Source organism: Scomber scombrus, chromosome 8 (genome assembly GCF_963691925.1).
Source record: "Scomber scombrus chromosome 8, fScoSco1.1, whole genome shotgun sequence".
In the NCBI taxonomy this organism is placed as follows: domain Eukaryota; kingdom Metazoa; phylum Chordata; class Actinopteri; order Scombriformes; family Scombridae; genus Scomber; species Scomber scombrus.
In genome coordinates, this window is record NC_084977.1 from 8,571,060 (window position 1) to 8,586,318 (window position 15,259).

Consider the following 15,259-nt stretch of genomic DNA (forward strand, 5'->3'; position numbering starts at 1 on the left):
CCTTCTTTAATACAAGAGAGGTGATGCTGCACTGAATTTGATGCATCATTGTGGGAAGTCAACTGTTACAGTTTAACAAGTATTGCTTGTTAAACCTCAGAGGACACTCATTTAAATAAAAGACCAACAAGTTTAATTAAATTATTCACTAGAAACTGTATGAAAAGAGGTTTTTGGGATCTGTTAGACTCAAACAGAGGCAGTCCAGCATCTAAGACTTGACTGCAGGGATGGAAAATATCTATTAATACAAGTCCTGTACATTATCCAGGTATGATTTATGTGCATAGTTAAATTACTGAATTTACTTTAGTATTTCCATTTAAAATTAAGCTCTAGTTATTTGGCAGATTTTATTTTAACATTATAAAATATCATAAAATACATATCATTTTAACAACCCAACAATCAATACAGTAGTCAGACTCCCTTGGATCAGCTTCAACAACTATATACTTAGAGGTTTATACATATATAACCTTTATTTACACTCCAGAGATCAATAATCACCATGAAGCTTGAAATGGTTCTTGAGTAAGTGCTTATTTTACAAATTAAACGAGTCTATGTTACATATAATTTAACATATTATCACATATATATATATTTGTTTTTTTACATGTAATTCACTGTTCAGAGCAGAATATGATCACTTTCAGTTGAATCCTCAGTCATCTCAGTGATTAAAGCAGCAGCAGTGACAGATTCACTTGATCTCAGGCTGACAGCTTAAATGTAAAACTCCATAATATTTAACAAGCGAGTCCTTTAAGATAATTAACTCACATTAATAACCATCTATTACACCAAACATCAGACCTGCACCATAATGCTCAAGATGTGTACCCGTGCGTAATGGACGCACTTCGAGAAAGAAACACAAAAGCTAAGGGCGCGCAGATGTTCACAGTTTGCTGCACTAATATAAAGCTCAGCACAGTTTCCATTCATGTCGGCTGTGCTCACTCAGTCTCCACAAACAGCTGTTTTTTTTTAAAGTTTTTTTTTTTTTTTTTTACTACAGCTTCATTTCCCGTGCGTCAAAATGAAATATGAGAGACGGTGGCTGCTGTCGGTTGTGTATAATTTTCAAGATGGGGAAACTGTCAATATATAAAAAATTAGATTGATATTTTGGAGGACCTTCCTCTTTATACGGCTCGGAGCGGAGTATAAAAGGGCAGGTTGGGCGTTATTGATTGGTCTATCCACTCTCGCTGAGGCTTAAAACCGTGTGCAGAGCAGACTCCCCTCCAGCACTGTGCGTCTGTCGAGGAGCCAATCCGTGGCACCAGTCTGACTCAGAGAGATGCTTTAAGACCCAGTGCCATGGCACCGTCACATCCCCCGATCGCTGGATCCTCGGTAGTTTCTTATTAGTGACAGTGCACCACTAGGGGAATCATTTTACGCACGAGCACCGACGGTCACTAACTGACTGTGGAGAGCCTCTGTCCTCCTGTTGCGCCATGGAGAACTCCAGCCTGTTGGGCGGCGACGCACACAATTCGGGCCTGATAGACTTTCTTAGGATGGACACTTTGAAGCAAGTTGTGGATTCTCAGGAGGACGTTGCCATGGATGCATTAGCGGCCAGCGTCATCTTTCTTGAAGGCAGCGCGTTCAGGAATGCCGCTGGAGCTGACTTTATGGCCGCTCCGCCGTCGGAGACCCCTCACCTGATGCCTGCGTTTTGGGATTCCCCGCTCAGTCATGGAATCAATGTATTTGTGGGACTTGTCCTTTGCTTCACTATGCTGGGGCTGGGCTGCACGGTGGAGCTCAGCCAGCTTGGAGAGCATATCCGCAGACCCATCGGGGTGCTGCTGGCTCTGGTGTGTCAGTTTGTTATCATGCCCTTGGTGGCCTTTCTGCTGGCTTTGGCTTTCTCTCTGGATGATGTGGCCGCGATGGCCGTTCTCCTCTGTGGCTGTTGCCCGGGAGGAAACTTGTCCAATATCATGTGTCTGCTGGTACAAGGAGAGATGAATCTCAGGTAGATATACTGCTCTCACCAAGAGAAAAAAACACGCAGTGAGTTATCAAGTGAACCTGAAAAATGATTTCTCAAGGCTGGACTGTGATTTGGGCGTGTTAATCAGCAAATTGCGCGCAGTGATAACAGTGAATAAAGCGATTTAAACGTTACTCTAAAGTTCTGCGTGCTTCCCCAAAGTTACCGCAACATTTTCTGAAACTTACACAGTCACTGATGATCCTCTAAGCTACTATAACGGCGCCTCTTTGCTCTCTCTCCTCTCCCTAGCATCATCATGACCATCTCTTCCACCCTGCTGGCGCTCGTGCTGATGCCGCTGTGTCTGTGGATCTACAGCCGGGCCTGGATCAACACACCTGTGGTCAACCTCATGCCCTTCGGGGCCATCATCCTGACCCTGTGCAGCACTCTCATCCCCATTGGTTTAGGAGTTATGCTGAGGTACCGCTACACGCGCGTAGCCGACATTGTTTTAAAGGTAATTTAAGAAAAGAAATGATCAGAGTTACTTTCTCACACAGTGAATGTGTTAAATTAGTTAAACACTTTATTGCTTTGTCATTTGGACCTTGAGGATTTTCGGTGAAGGACCACCTTTGCGCAAAAACGCAGTGCGTAATTTTCTGTGGCTGTCGTAAGTAGAGGGGGATGCTGTCCGCAGGAAAAGTGACATCAGAGGCACTGTGACAGGAAGGGCTCCTCCCTCCCATTTCTGATAAAAGCCACGCATGAGGGAGAGCCACATTAGTTTCATTAGACAGTAACGTCAGGCAGCAGAGACTCCAGCCCTGTGTTTCATAAATCAAGACAATCTCTATCCTTAAACCCAGTTCAGATGAGCAAAACTGGGCTGAGCTGCAAAAACCAGATTATTAGTAAATTAGTCAATCTGCAGAAAATGAATTACAACTATTTCCATGATCTAGTCATCGTTTTAAGTAATTTTGCAAGAAAAAAAAAGTCAAAATCCTCTGGTTACAGCTTCTTAAATGTGAATATTTTCTGGTTTCCTTAGTCATCTATGAGATTCAAATGGAATATTTTTAGGTTGCGGACTGTTGGTCGGGACAAAACAAGACACATTAGAACATATCAGGCTGCATGTTGGCCTTCAGGACCCAGTGATCAACATTTTTTTGTGACATTTTAAAGTCCAAACACTAATCGAAAAATGATCAAATTTACAATTAAAATAATCAGATGCAGCCTTCAAACATTTTTAAAAAACTTAACAGGAAAACCCTACTGAAGAGCAAAAGAGGAGGAATTTTTCTTTCATGATGGACGTGCAATAGGTGTCCTCATATGTAGCCTACAGTAAATCATCCTGAATTATTGTGTCTCTCCAGGTGTCACTGTGGTCTCTGCTCATCACCCTTGTGTTGCTGTTCATCTTGACTGGAGCGATGCTGGGACCGGAGCTGCTGTCCACCATCCCACCCTCCGTCTACGTGGTGGCTGTTCTGATGCCTCTGTGTGGCTACGCTGCAGGGTATGGTCTGGCTCTGCTCTTTGAGCTGCCGCCCAACAGCTGCAGGTCCGTCTCCTTGGAGACAGGATGCCAGAACGTGCAGCTGTGCACTGCCATCCTGAAGCTGGCCTTTCCCCCTCAGCTGATGGGAGGGATGTACATGTTCCCTCTGCTGTACGCCCTGTTCCAAGCTGCCGAGGCCGGCATCTTCATCCTGGCCTACAAGATGTACAGGAAGGAGGTCCTACACAAAGCAGACCGCATGGGGGACGGCGAGGATATAACATATCAACGATTTCAAGATGAGGACAATGGTTTTGACTCATCTTATGGTGCTGTGACAGTGAGTGACCCCAACACCATCATGCTGGACCCCTGTCCTCCCGATCCAACTCCTGTTTAATGTGCTACAGGTGTAGTGGAGCAGAATAAGACCTGCAGGTGGATCCATCATTTTGATTGCTGTCATTCATAAAGATAAACCTGAAGAAAAGGCAGACTGTGCAGAGAAACCCTGAATGTTAATCACTGACCTGACAGCTGAAAAAAAGGTGCTCGATGTCAAAAGCTTCATTCATTCATTTCAAACATGGTCAAAACAATGTAGTGATAAAAAAAACATCATTGTGTTAGAATACATTGCTGTGTTACCTATAAAACATTTCCATCAGCTGAGCTTAACTTCAATCTGTGAGAGTAACATTAATCAGTATGTTACACCATCAAAGCAGGACAGTATTTTGCTGTCTGTCTGTGTGTGTGTGTGTGTGTGTGTGTGTGTGTGTGTGTGTGTGTGTGTGTGTGTGTGTGTGTGTGTGTGTGTGTGTGTGTGTGTGTATAACATATCACTCATGTTACTCATGTGCAGACCAACCAGGGAGTGCCAGTCCAGTGTGTGTGCACCAGAGCTAACAGTCTGAACAAATGTACAATATGTGTATATTATTAACAATTGTATCAAGAAAATAAAAAGATGTATAGAAACTAAAGTAAAACTTTTTTTTCTTTTTTTTACTGTCGTCACGTGTCTGCTGTCTCCCACACCTGCCGTTAATTAAGCCTGATGGAGAGCTCAGTCTATTTAAATAGCTACACCTACCAACCTTGGTTGGTTGAACAAAATGGCAACATATGGTGACGAGCCAGTCGATAGCTATTTCTATTCACCTTACAACCCTTACACGGGCAGATACCACAGGCCTAAAGACGCGGGGTGGAAATATAAAAGTTACCTCTCCCATTATGGAGACGCCTCGGAAGCCTGTGACGCCTTCAACAACCACCAGCGCGCCCAGCTGAAGTCTATCTTATCTCAAATCAATCCTAAACTCACCCCGAGGCTCAGGAAGGCGAACACCAAAGATGTGGCGGTGCAGGTCAACCCGAAGAGAGACGCCTCGGTGCAGTGCTCCATCGGCCCGCGGACCCTCCTGGCCATGCAGCGAGATATGCGGCGTAAAGGGAGTCAGGTGTTCACGTCGACGCCCGGGGAAGGCGGAACACCTAAGCCTATCGGCGGTGTACGTTATCCCCGCACCCTGGCCGTGTACTCGCCCGTCGCCTACAGAAGCGTCACCTCGTTCCTGGTGGAAGAGGACAACAATAATAACGACAAGGTGGTCTCCTGCGGGGAGGAGAACTGCGGAGAGCCGCCCGGTGACCCGCCGGAGTCTGCTGCGGGGAAAGGCGACGGGAAGAAGGGCGAAGACGACCCGGCAGGAGAGAATAATAAGACCGCGAAGCTCCAGGAACCGCGCAAAAAACCCAAATCTAAACAGGTGACCGGTGAGGATGCGCAGTTAACTACAGAGGGGTCAAAACGCAAGGCGCGCGTACGGTTCCAGGTGAGTTTAGTCACGTGCTACAAGATGATGTAACTTACTAAAAAAAAAAGCATCCTATTTGTAATTTTCTTTTAAAGTTAACTGCTCTAAATCTCATTCAAATGTGTCATAGCTTCCCATTGGTCTAAGTGTCACACTTTTTTCATCTGTTAATGGCGTGTGACCTCTGTTTAGTTCAGGCTTATTACCTGCAGCCTTCCCCTTAAAATAATAAACCTATTAAAGCAATACAATCATTCCCAAAGGAAAGAGCTACATCTGAAGGGGGAAAAAAACTTACTCACAAAATGAACTTCCAAGTTCAAAGTTGTTTCCTTTAAAGGTAATTGGCCGCCTAATCGCATCAATGTAATACAACTCAGTTTAAATGTCAAGTCTCCTATCCAGATGTTATCCAGAGATCCTGAGGCAGACCCACAGTAGAAACTGTGGATGCAGGGAGTATGCAGACTTTCTTAGAATATGGACACAGGCCTGATTCAGAAGTGTAAAACCTGCCTTTTTCAAATGAGACTGATGTACATTTCTATAAATAAAACATTTGGATAATGCTTTAAAATCACATCGCCACAATTCACTGCCACCTCCTAAAGAGGTTAATGGGGTATATGTCTGATCAGGACAATGTTTATCAGCTGAATGGTCTACATGTGAAGACTCACGGAGCAGAACAAACTCTCACTGACTTGTCATTTGTCCATCAGTTTCTGGAGCAGAAGTACGGCTATTATCACTGCAGAGCATGCAACCTGCGATGGGAGAGCGCTTATGTGTGGTGTGTTCAGGGCACCAATAAGGTGAGCACTTGATGTCAAAAACAACCTAGTCAGTGATTTATCAATAAAGACACTAAATCAGGTCAGAAAGTTGAGTTAATGCTATTACCTGAACCCTGGACAGCAAAGACTGAACTGTACAGCAATGACTTTTGTTTAATGTATGGAGCAAACTTGTGTACTTATCACATCTAGTTCTCAGATGGGGTCCCTCAGTAAAATTGTATGTGATGGATGTCAGCAGTCAAAATGTCTAACATTAAAATGTAAATGGTCTAATGGCAGCATGGTGTTTTCCAGGTTTACTTCAAACAGTACTGTAGGAAATGCCAAAAGGAGTTCAACCCATACCGTGTCGAGGACATCACATGTCACGTAAGCCCTCTTTCTTTCCACTGTATATTAAAATGTCCCACTGTGTCACTACTAAACTCGAGCCCTTCTTCTTCCAGACGTGCAACAAAGCGCGCTGTTCATGTGCACTAACACAACGCCACGTTGACCCCAAACGGCCCCACAGACAGGACTTGTGTGGCAGGTGCAAAGGCAAACGGCTGTCCTGTGACAGCACTTTCAGCTTCAAATACATCATCTAGAGAAACATCTCAACTGAACTTTGGCCTGTACCACATAGTCCATCCCTCCACCCAGTGCCATCATATTTGCAATAATGGCATCTTGGATGCAAAACCGTAGATAGTTTCAAAACTTTATTTCATGCTTGTTTTGTGTTGATGAAATTGATGGTAAGCTCTCACTTTGCTGTAATAAATGGCTACCTTGCACTTTGTACTGAGGCATGTTTTTCACTTGCACTGCAATCAGTAGTGTAAATGGCAGAAACACAAATACTACAGTCAGTGCTTCAAGTGACTTGAAGTCTCATTCCATGTCTATCTTACACATAAGTGACACTGAATATAACCCCAATCAGTTCTAAACTGCTTCCTGTATTTCAGTTTAAAGGTCCATATTAATATTGCTAGTGCAGTGTTGAGTGAATGAGTTTGGCTGTGAGGCTGAAGCCCCCCACTCAGTGAGAATTGTATTACTGTTGCACTTTTTTGTTCAAAGGTTACTGCTGCTCACCTTGCACGAACAAATAGTTTCTGCCATCTAAATACTAAACCTTTCACTGCTGATCTGTACTGTGCAGTATAATCAAAATGAGCCAGTTTTATTCCTTAGGGCAAGGTGACAAATGAAAGGAAAACCCAGCAAAGTGTCTTAAGGTGTTGGACCACCATGTGCTGCAACAACTCTACTAGCAGGGATTAACACACCATTTTTAAAGATATTCCCTCATTTGGTGTTTTGATGGAGTGTTATCTACCATGTTGGTGCAAAATCTGAGGTGGTCAGTTGCTGACTGAAGGCTGCAACATATTATTCACATCTCAAACCATTCAGTGACCCTTCGTGCCCAATGGGCATTGTCAGCTTGGAAGAGACCACTCGTATGGGGATAGAAATACTTTTTCATCGTAAGATAAAGGTGATCATTCAAAACAACTTTCTATTAGAGGGACAAGTGGATTTTCCTTTATGTACCTACCAGCACACTGTGTTCACAGCATGCAGGCCTACTTGTGGTTCCTAGTATCTCTAAAAGTAGAATGGGAGGCAGAGCCTTCAGTTATCAGGCTCTCCTCTCCTATGGAACCATCTCCCAGATTCGGTCTGGAGGACAGACACCCTCTCTACGTTTAAGAGTAGGCTTAAAACCTTATTTTGATAAAGCTTATAATTAGGGCCGGCCAGGCTGTCCTGGACCAGCTCCTAGTTTATGCTGCTATAGGCTTAGACTGCCAAGGGACTCCCACGATGCACTGAGCTCCCCTCTCCTCCTCTCTATATCCATTAACATTCATGTACTATTAATGCATTCATCAACCTAAACTTCTTCCCCGGAGTTGTCTGTGCTTTCTCGTCTCATGGCTAATCTGGGCCTGTAGACGTCCGGATGACAAATTCCAGTCCAGGACCTACTAGCTTCAATGTTGATTTTCAATGTGCTCCTCTCTCTCCTCTCAACCCCAACCGGTCGAGGCAGATGGCTGCCCACTTTGAGCCTGGTTCTGCCTGAGGTTTCTTCCTGTTAAAGGGAGTTTTTTCTTGCCACTATCGCTAAGTGCTTGCTCATGTGGGAATGTTGGGTCTCTTTAAAATGAAAACCTGAAGAGTACGGTTTATACCTGCTCTGTGTAAAGTGCCTTGAGGTGACTTTGTTGTGATTTGGCGCTATACAAATAAAGATTGATTGATCCTTTTTAACTTGTCACCTGTCTGTACATTACAAGTCAATCATTTAATGTTTCCTCATTTAAAAACTTAGACCAAGCTGGTACTGTATGATTAGGTTTTTATTCATCCAGAGAGAAGGCTGGTATGTGAGTGAACAAAAAAAAAAATGTATAATGCACCTCTACATTAAAAACATCTTTCAGGTAAATAATATATTCATTAAATAATTAAGAACAGCATTCAAATGTACCAGACAAGCAGGGTGGGAAAAAAGCTCTCTGAGGAATGAGTACAGTGACTAGTACAATGTGCCATGACAAGATTTCCAGAAAGCATTCAGATAACGGTTCATGTCCTGCAGTCACAGCAGCAAGTTAGGGCCATTCTGAAAGCGTAGCGCAGCTTCAATGACAGCCATTTCCCCTCGGAAAACAGGATCAAAATGTGGCGGAGGATGAGCGCTGCTTTGCAACGGGGTCAACCTACATGGACAAAAACACAAACCTTAGTCTCCCCTTTATAAGACTTTAAAGCAGCGTCTCTGCCGAAGGGTGCCATGCTAACAAAAAGATCACAGTGGAGAGAAGGAATGCATATGACTTGGCTTGGCTGGATTGGCGCGGCCCAACAGGAGATGGAGGCTACATTAGATCCCGCCACGCCGTCATCACAAAGGCAAGAGGCGGCTAGTCCCAAATGAGCCCTGACCAACCATTGCAAAAAACCAACAACCAACAACCAAGGCAGCCTTTGGGAAATTTTGAAGTTTGTGTGATTGGATGACAAAAGGTGGAGCGGATCATTAATGACTCAAATCTGGTCTTGGCTTTCTCTCATCACATTAGCTTTATACATAACATCCTATTCGGATGAACAGTGCATTACACAAAAGTACAAGGGAAAAATACTGGTTTTACACTATACATTTTCTAAAATATATACAGAGTAAAATAAGTTATGTTTCCATAATGAGTTGTAGCCAGTCTGCACTTGTGTGCAATTATATGCATTTTTGTGTGAGCGTATACCAGAAAATCCAATATATATCACACAGTCGAGAGTCTCTAAAGGCAGCTACTTATTTGGTTAAAGAGTGAGTTTTGCGTGAAGACCTGTTGAAGGGGACTCTCCTATCAAAGCAGATCAATAAACAGATATATTTTTCTTTTTACACTCCCTGAGGGCCAACATTTCCCACAGGGTTACAATTACATGTTAAATATCCTAACATTTACAACCTAGGATGTTAGCTCTAATAAAAAATACATTTCTCAAAAAATATTCTTGCAATGCTTTTCTCTTTCAAGCATGCTTTTGAAAACTTTTTTAAACAAGATTTTTCTATGTTTGCTTATGAATCTTGACGGCGTGTCCTCACACATACGACACCTCCTCTGGACTGTCTTACATGCTTCAACACCGTCTCCCAGCCCAGGCCCCGAGGACGCAACCGGTCGGTACGATAGGCCCATCAGGTCATCAGGCAAAAAAATAAGAATAAAAAAAAAAAAAAAAAAACTATATTAAAAAAAAAGACCAAAAAAAAAAAAAGAACCAAAACCAAAAAGAATAAAGTTATCATCCCACTGCGTCCTCTCTTATTCTTTCCCAGGCACACCACAACATGACTTATTGCAACTGAATTTTGCAAGTTCGCTTAGTCTGGGAAAAGATATTAGCTTTAAGCATTCATACATGTAATAATATATATTAAGAGTCACAGTTATTCCCACACATCCTTTAGCCCTTTATAGGTGGAGTCTCTCTCGTCCTCCTCTGAAGCCCCTCACTGTCTACCCTCTCTCTACAGCTGAGGTGAGGTCTGTGTAGAGCAGGGGAGGGGGGTATTTTTGTCCAGTCTAGTCCAGGCTTGCAAGCCTGCAGCAGCAGCAGGCTCACAGTCCAGTGCTGATCATGGTGGTGGTGTGAGGCTGACAGGCCTGCGCCTGACTCAAAGCCTCACGGATCTGCAGGTTGAGCTCCATGAGACGGGTGCTAGCCTGAGACAGGTCCCTGCTGGGGCCCACCACCGCCAAGCAGCCCGTCTGGCCCAATGTCTGGTGACGGAAGTAGATGTGCAGAAGGGTCTGGACCGCGTTATCGGTCTCGTTGCCGAAGATGTCGTTGGGCCACAAAGACCTGTGGTTAAAGGAAGGTCGGGGGTTAGAACATGCAGGGAAGAACAACAAAAGAATTTCGGTCAGTTTGTTGTGCACAGAAGTTCCTTGTTTTATTTTTCTGCAGTGTGCATTGTCATCAGACTTCATTGTGGCTTTTAGGTGTTGAAGGAAGCAGAGGAGAGGCTGGTAGCCATTTTTCCTCTCCAGAGAAAACAGTATTGTAATACACTTTGGAGCACTGCCACTACAGTAGATGTTGGGGGTTTTTTTTTTGGGGGGGGGGGGAGTGTTAGCCAATGCTTTTCTTTACACTTGACTAGTCTACAAGACGTATTCTGTCTGATAAGGACCTGAAACAAATCTGATTGTTTAATCTATCAAAAGCAAAAGTTATTCAAACTACACTGATATGCTAAGATAAGATATAAGAGGAAGCAGAGTCAAACAGTTGTCAAAAGCAACTTTCGGACACTATTACTTTAAAACTAGTAACTCTTTACTTTAAATACTATTCGATTAGTTTCTTTGTCAACTGACTTAATTAATCAACTTATCATAAATCAAAGTGAATAGTGTGCTGATGTGTGTTTTCTTCATCTCACCTGAAGATTTTAACCTGTGTGAGGGCAGAGCAGAAGTCTCTGGCTCTCAGGGTTTCAATCAGTGACTGGATGGCTGTCTCTGTGTTGGTTTGGGCAGCGTCGGACATGCACACGTCCTCCTGACCATCGTTTTCTGTTTCTGCCTCCTTCAAGCAGCCCTCCAGCATAGTGAGTTCTTCAGACATGTTGGTCACCTTGGTAACGGGGATATAAAAACATTTAATACCATTGCGCTAAATAACACGAGCATACATGTAATATAACATGAAATCTACTCTGGAGGTCAGCAAAATAAACATGTTGATTAAATATGAGCTGGATTACATGACCCCCATCACTCCATATGAGAAATCATTACATTTCATTAAGTACTTTAATCTAATTAAAGCTCCATTAAGACTAAGCCCAGAAAGGGATCAACTGCAGCACAGATTCAGCAATGATTGTTTTGACCATCCTTTGCTTCAATAATAAATCTCACTGCTAATTTATAATCACCATGTTGTTTAATAAATCATCTGCTTACTGTTTCATTTTATAAAAAACAAGTGTGGTAAAAGAGACAGTGAGGCAACAATCAGTGGAAAACTAAACCCGTCAGCGTGGTTTTAGTCTCACCTCTGCCTCCCTCTTGATGGTGTCCACCCTGCTGATGAGCTTACAGTAGGCCTGGAAGAGCAGCAGCAGCTGAAAGTGCAACTTATAGAGCCTGCGACATAACTCCAACTCCTACAGAGACAGAAACGTGAACGTGAGTCAGGCGGCGGCGTGACGACCCAATGGCACTGAAATGATCGTAATGATTAGACGGAGATGGGTGGGTCCTGGGTTAGACGTGGGGAATAGATGAAAAGGGTTAACGTGGCCTAGAGTGGAGTGCCACCATCCGGTTCGGGGGCCGAGAAGTGAGAGTCTATCGCTAGCAGAATTAGTCGTGAAGAATCTTGATTAGAAAAAAACTACCCGTCAGCAACCTCCTGTGACGTTCTCTACAGGCCGCTGTGACTGGTTACAGCTAACTAGATGAATGATCCAAAGATGAGTTGGAATTACTAAAAAAAAAAGTTATGACCCATAAATGCAGGAAACACAGGAGGGAGGAGAGGAGAAAAAAAGGTGATTTGAACAGAAATGGGAATGGAACAAACAAAACATGCAAAAATGAAAAGCACTAAAAAGAACTAAAACCCTGTCAACAATATGATCTTTCCGGACAGCATCCTCCTCTGAAATCATCAGTAGCTATTACACTCAGTACAAGTTTAGACTCAGAATCAGTGTGCAGTAAGAGAAGAGAAATTAAGACACTGATTATCCAATCAGGATGTAGCAACAGAAACGAAAAAAAAGTTCATTATGATTGGGTGGTGAGGGGTGGGGAGGGGAGTTGAGCTGGGGTTACATGGCTGATAAAGGTGGAGACGGATGCAGAGGGTGAAGGGGCGGTGGAAGCAGAGTGCAGTCTGTGGCTGTCAACAGAGCAGGTATGTACACAGAGATGAGGATGGTCAGTGTGTTTGGTCCGGATGTCATGATTATTAAAAGTCTATAATATGAGAACCACTTACTGCTAGATTTTCCATTTGCTAAGCAAGAAGGTGAGCAGGTCACAAAAACAACAACAAACACAAAAAAAACAAAAAAAAGAAGGAGAGAAAGACCAAGAATTAGTGAGCTTTAACACGGCAGCTGAGACACAGTGACCTGACGGCCGATGAGCTGCGCCTTCTCACACGTCGGGAGAGGCTCGCTGCCAAAAACACACACACATACACACACATACATATGTGAGCTCACTTCAGCGGCAGTAACAGAAACCTTTACTCTGAGAAGCTGAAAAACAAAACAAAACAGCATGTACAGTATGATGAGGAGGAGGAGAGAGATGTGGTGCAGTAGAGAGAGGAAGGAGAGTGGAGTTAAAAGTTCATCTGAATGTGTTGTGACTAAAAACAGCACATACACATTAAGATAAAACTGTTTCTGAGGGAAGCTGTGAGCGCAAAAAAGATGTGGGCGAGGAGCTCGAGCTAAATAAAGTGTCAGCAATTCTAGGATGTGAAGTTAGAGGCAATGCAAAAGACTGGAAAAAGAAACTGAGGTCAACTCAAGTGGAAAACTAGTAACTCTACCTTTAAATCATCATCTCTCTCTCTCTCTCTCTCTCTCTCTCTCTCATTAAATATTCAATTCTCACTTCTTAAAAAAAACACATCATAATAATTAAAGAAACTAATATTTATATCTCACTCTGAAGAATAGCTGTGGACTTCCCTACTGGATTCCTTAAAGTTGTAATAATCAACACACATGACAGATTACATTCCCAGCCACTAAACTGGTGTGTGTGTGTGTGTGTGTGTGTGTGTGTGTGTGTGTGTGTGTGTGTGTGTGTGTGTGTGTGTGTGTTATCATTCTTACCTGTGCGTGAGTGTTGGGTCGTTGGCTGCTGTCTTTATCCCCAAATGTTTTCCTGCAGTTCTCCAGCCACTACAGGGTGAGGAGGATAAAAACATATATAGGATTAGAAGGAGGGAGGGAGGGAAAGATTGGTAACACAGGAAATATACAAGAGCTTTTTTTTATTTTCCTCCTTTGCATGTGTGCGCCTGTGTGTGTGTGTATGTGTTTGTGTGTTTGTGTGTGTGTGTGTGTGTGTGTGTATATATAATAAAGGTTGGTCAGGGAGTAGATCTAATAAGAGTGTTGTACTTAGCGAATTATAGAAGGCCTGTTCCAGAGAGCGGGATACTATCTAGCCCTCCAGGGACCGTTGCCATCTCATTCAATTAGCGCCCCTGCATCCCAGAACTCTCTGCAATCTCATCTCTTCTTCTTTATTCCCCTCCCCCCTTTCGCCCCTCCTCCAACCCGGCCCCTCACGACTCCTCCTGCCTGGCCTTCTATAACTGATTTAGTTATTTTTATCCCTTCAGCAAGGGGATGTTGCTAGTGATGCAGACACTAAACGGAGGCTAAATCTACTCATGCCCAACGCTGATTCAATGCATGCCACTGATGAGGCAGACTGGGGCTTATCTCGTAAAGCATCAGCTATTTGTCTCCGTGTCCTATTGGCCTTCCATGATGCGATGGCAGAGAGAGATGAAGGGCAATTTACACACGCTTCCTAAGCTCATCCCTCTTGAGGTGAGGCGCCATTAAGAGACAGTTCCTCAGTCCCAAACACACACACACAACCTGACACAGCAACCGAAAGCGCTGTGGTAGCAGTAAGTTAAGAATCGCGGAGGATGTCCTGAGGGACGAGCTTCAGAGAGAATATGGGAAGCACATACGGTGGATGTGTGACAATATGTGGTGACTTACAAGCTCTGCTGCTTCTCTCTTGGCGGTGTAGGTGTCCAGGTGTTCCTGTAACTCCAGCACACTAAACTTCAGAGTCTCCAACAGTCCACAAGAGACCAGCTACAACAGCAAGACAGGACACCACATACATTAACTCACAACAAAACCCAAAACATATACAGTACATGACAAAAAAAAAGTCTACAGCAGGACACACATACACATTATGGAATATGCCTAACATGCAGGACTATTTCTGTAAAATGTTACATGTTATTTTAGCAGTTTTATTATAATGATTATGGACAACCATGCAGAACAGCCTCACCGTCTCTGCATCCAGCAGCACAGTGGGGCACTGAGAGCAAGACGTCATGACCTCCAGGGAGCTGAGAAACTGATTACCCATTCGCTGGAGCCTTTCTCCAAGAAAGCGCACGGATGAATGTGTAATGGAGCCAAATTTCCTCTGAATACTCTGTACCAAACAAGGATGTGGAATAAAAAAGAAACAAATATCTTATTGAGAATGTTCAGATGGAGTGCAGCCCTGCTAACGAAAAGTACAAAAACACCTAAAAAAGCATTGAAGAGGCATTTACCTGAAAGAGTCTGGAGAACACGTGGAACGTGTAAACAGCAGAGGAGCCATCTGTGTCTGACAACATCTGGTTGACATGGCAACGCCAAGCATCTTCCTCATTGTCATAGGCAACAGGCTGGAATGCTGCCAGGATGGCAGAGAGGAAGGGCGAAGGGGGCGGAGAGGCCTGAATCTCTGGGAAGCAGTCTGCGTCGCCTTCATCTTGACTGAAACACACACGAGGGCCAATGAGCTACAATCCAACATGTTCTACTCTCCCCTCAGTCTTTACTGAAGGACAAACGTAAACA

General features: G+C 43.6%; 3 protein-coding genes across 15 annotated transcripts in view; 2 read left to right on the top strand and 1 right to left on the bottom strand.

Moving 5' to 3' along the window:
• The first annotated feature begins 1,469 nt into the window (after nt 1-1,469).
• On the top strand, nt 1,470-3,873 carry slc10a4 (solute carrier family 10 member 4). Its single transcript, XM_062424651.1, has 3 exons — nt 1,470-1,996; nt 2,267-2,477; nt 3,349-3,873. Exons 1-3 carry the CDS (start codon nt 1,470-1,472, stop codon nt 3,871-3,873), a joined length of 1,263 nt encoding a protein of 420 aa, XP_062280635.1.
• Nucleotides 3,874-4,591: 718 nt separating this feature from the next.
• On the top strand, nt 4,592-6,686 carry zar1 (zygote arrest 1). Its single transcript, XM_062424624.1, has 4 exons — nt 4,592-5,314; nt 6,019-6,111; nt 6,391-6,465; nt 6,543-6,686. The coding sequence occupies exons 1-4, from the start codon at nt 4,592-4,594 to the stop codon at nt 6,684-6,686; spliced, it is 1,035 nt and encodes a 344-aa protein (XP_062280608.1).
• Nucleotides 6,687-8,435: 1,749 nt separating this feature from the next.
• fryl (furry homolog, like) overlaps nt 8,436-15,259 on the bottom strand; it is a 66,910-nt gene continuing 60,086 nt past the window's right edge. For 10 of the 13 annotated variants that reach the window (XM_062423905.1, XM_062423906.1, XM_062423907.1 and 7 more), the window contains 8 exons: nt 14,968-15,175; nt 14,694-14,843; nt 14,387-14,485; nt 13,478-13,546; nt 12,625-12,642; nt 11,675-11,785; nt 11,057-11,250; nt 8,436-10,473 (listed from right to left, as the gene is read on the bottom strand). In XM_062423905.1, coding sequence (XP_062279889.1) covers nt 10,230-10,473; nt 11,057-11,250; nt 11,675-11,785; nt 12,625-12,642; nt 13,478-13,546; nt 14,387-14,485; nt 14,694-14,843; nt 14,968-15,175 — 1,093 coding nt within the window. In that variant the 3' untranslated portion in view covers nt 8,436-10,229. The remainder of the gene's footprint in view (nt 10,474-11,056; nt 11,251-11,674; nt 11,786-12,624; nt 12,643-13,477; nt 13,547-14,386; nt 14,486-14,693; nt 14,844-14,967; nt 15,176-15,259) is intronic. The other 3 variants (XM_062423901.1, XM_062423897.1, XM_062423908.1) reach the window with 1 other exon arrangement.

Coding starts and splice junctions, on each gene's coding strand:
- slc10a4 (XM_062424651.1), top strand. CDS start 1,470: ATGGAGAACTCCAGCCTGTTGGGCGGCGACGCACACAATTCGGGCCTG. Junction 1,997..2,266: donor CAAGGAGAGATGAATCTCAG/GTAGATATACTG, acceptor TCCTCTCCCTAG/CATCATCATGACCATCTCTT. Junction 2,478..3,348: donor TAGCCGACATTGTTTTAAAG/GTAATTTAAGAA, acceptor GTGTCTCTCCAG/GTGTCACTGTGGTCTCTGCT.
- zar1 (XM_062424624.1), top strand. CDS start 4,592: ATGGCAACATATGGTGACGAGCCAGTCGATAGCTATTTCTATTCACCT. Junction 6,112..6,390: donor GTGTTCAGGGCACCAATAAG/GTGAGCACTTGA, acceptor GGTGTTTTCCAG/GTTTACTTCAAACAGTACTG. Junction 6,466..6,542: donor TCGAGGACATCACATGTCAC/GTAAGCCCTCTT, acceptor TTCTTCTTCCAG/ACGTGCAACAAAGCGCGCTG.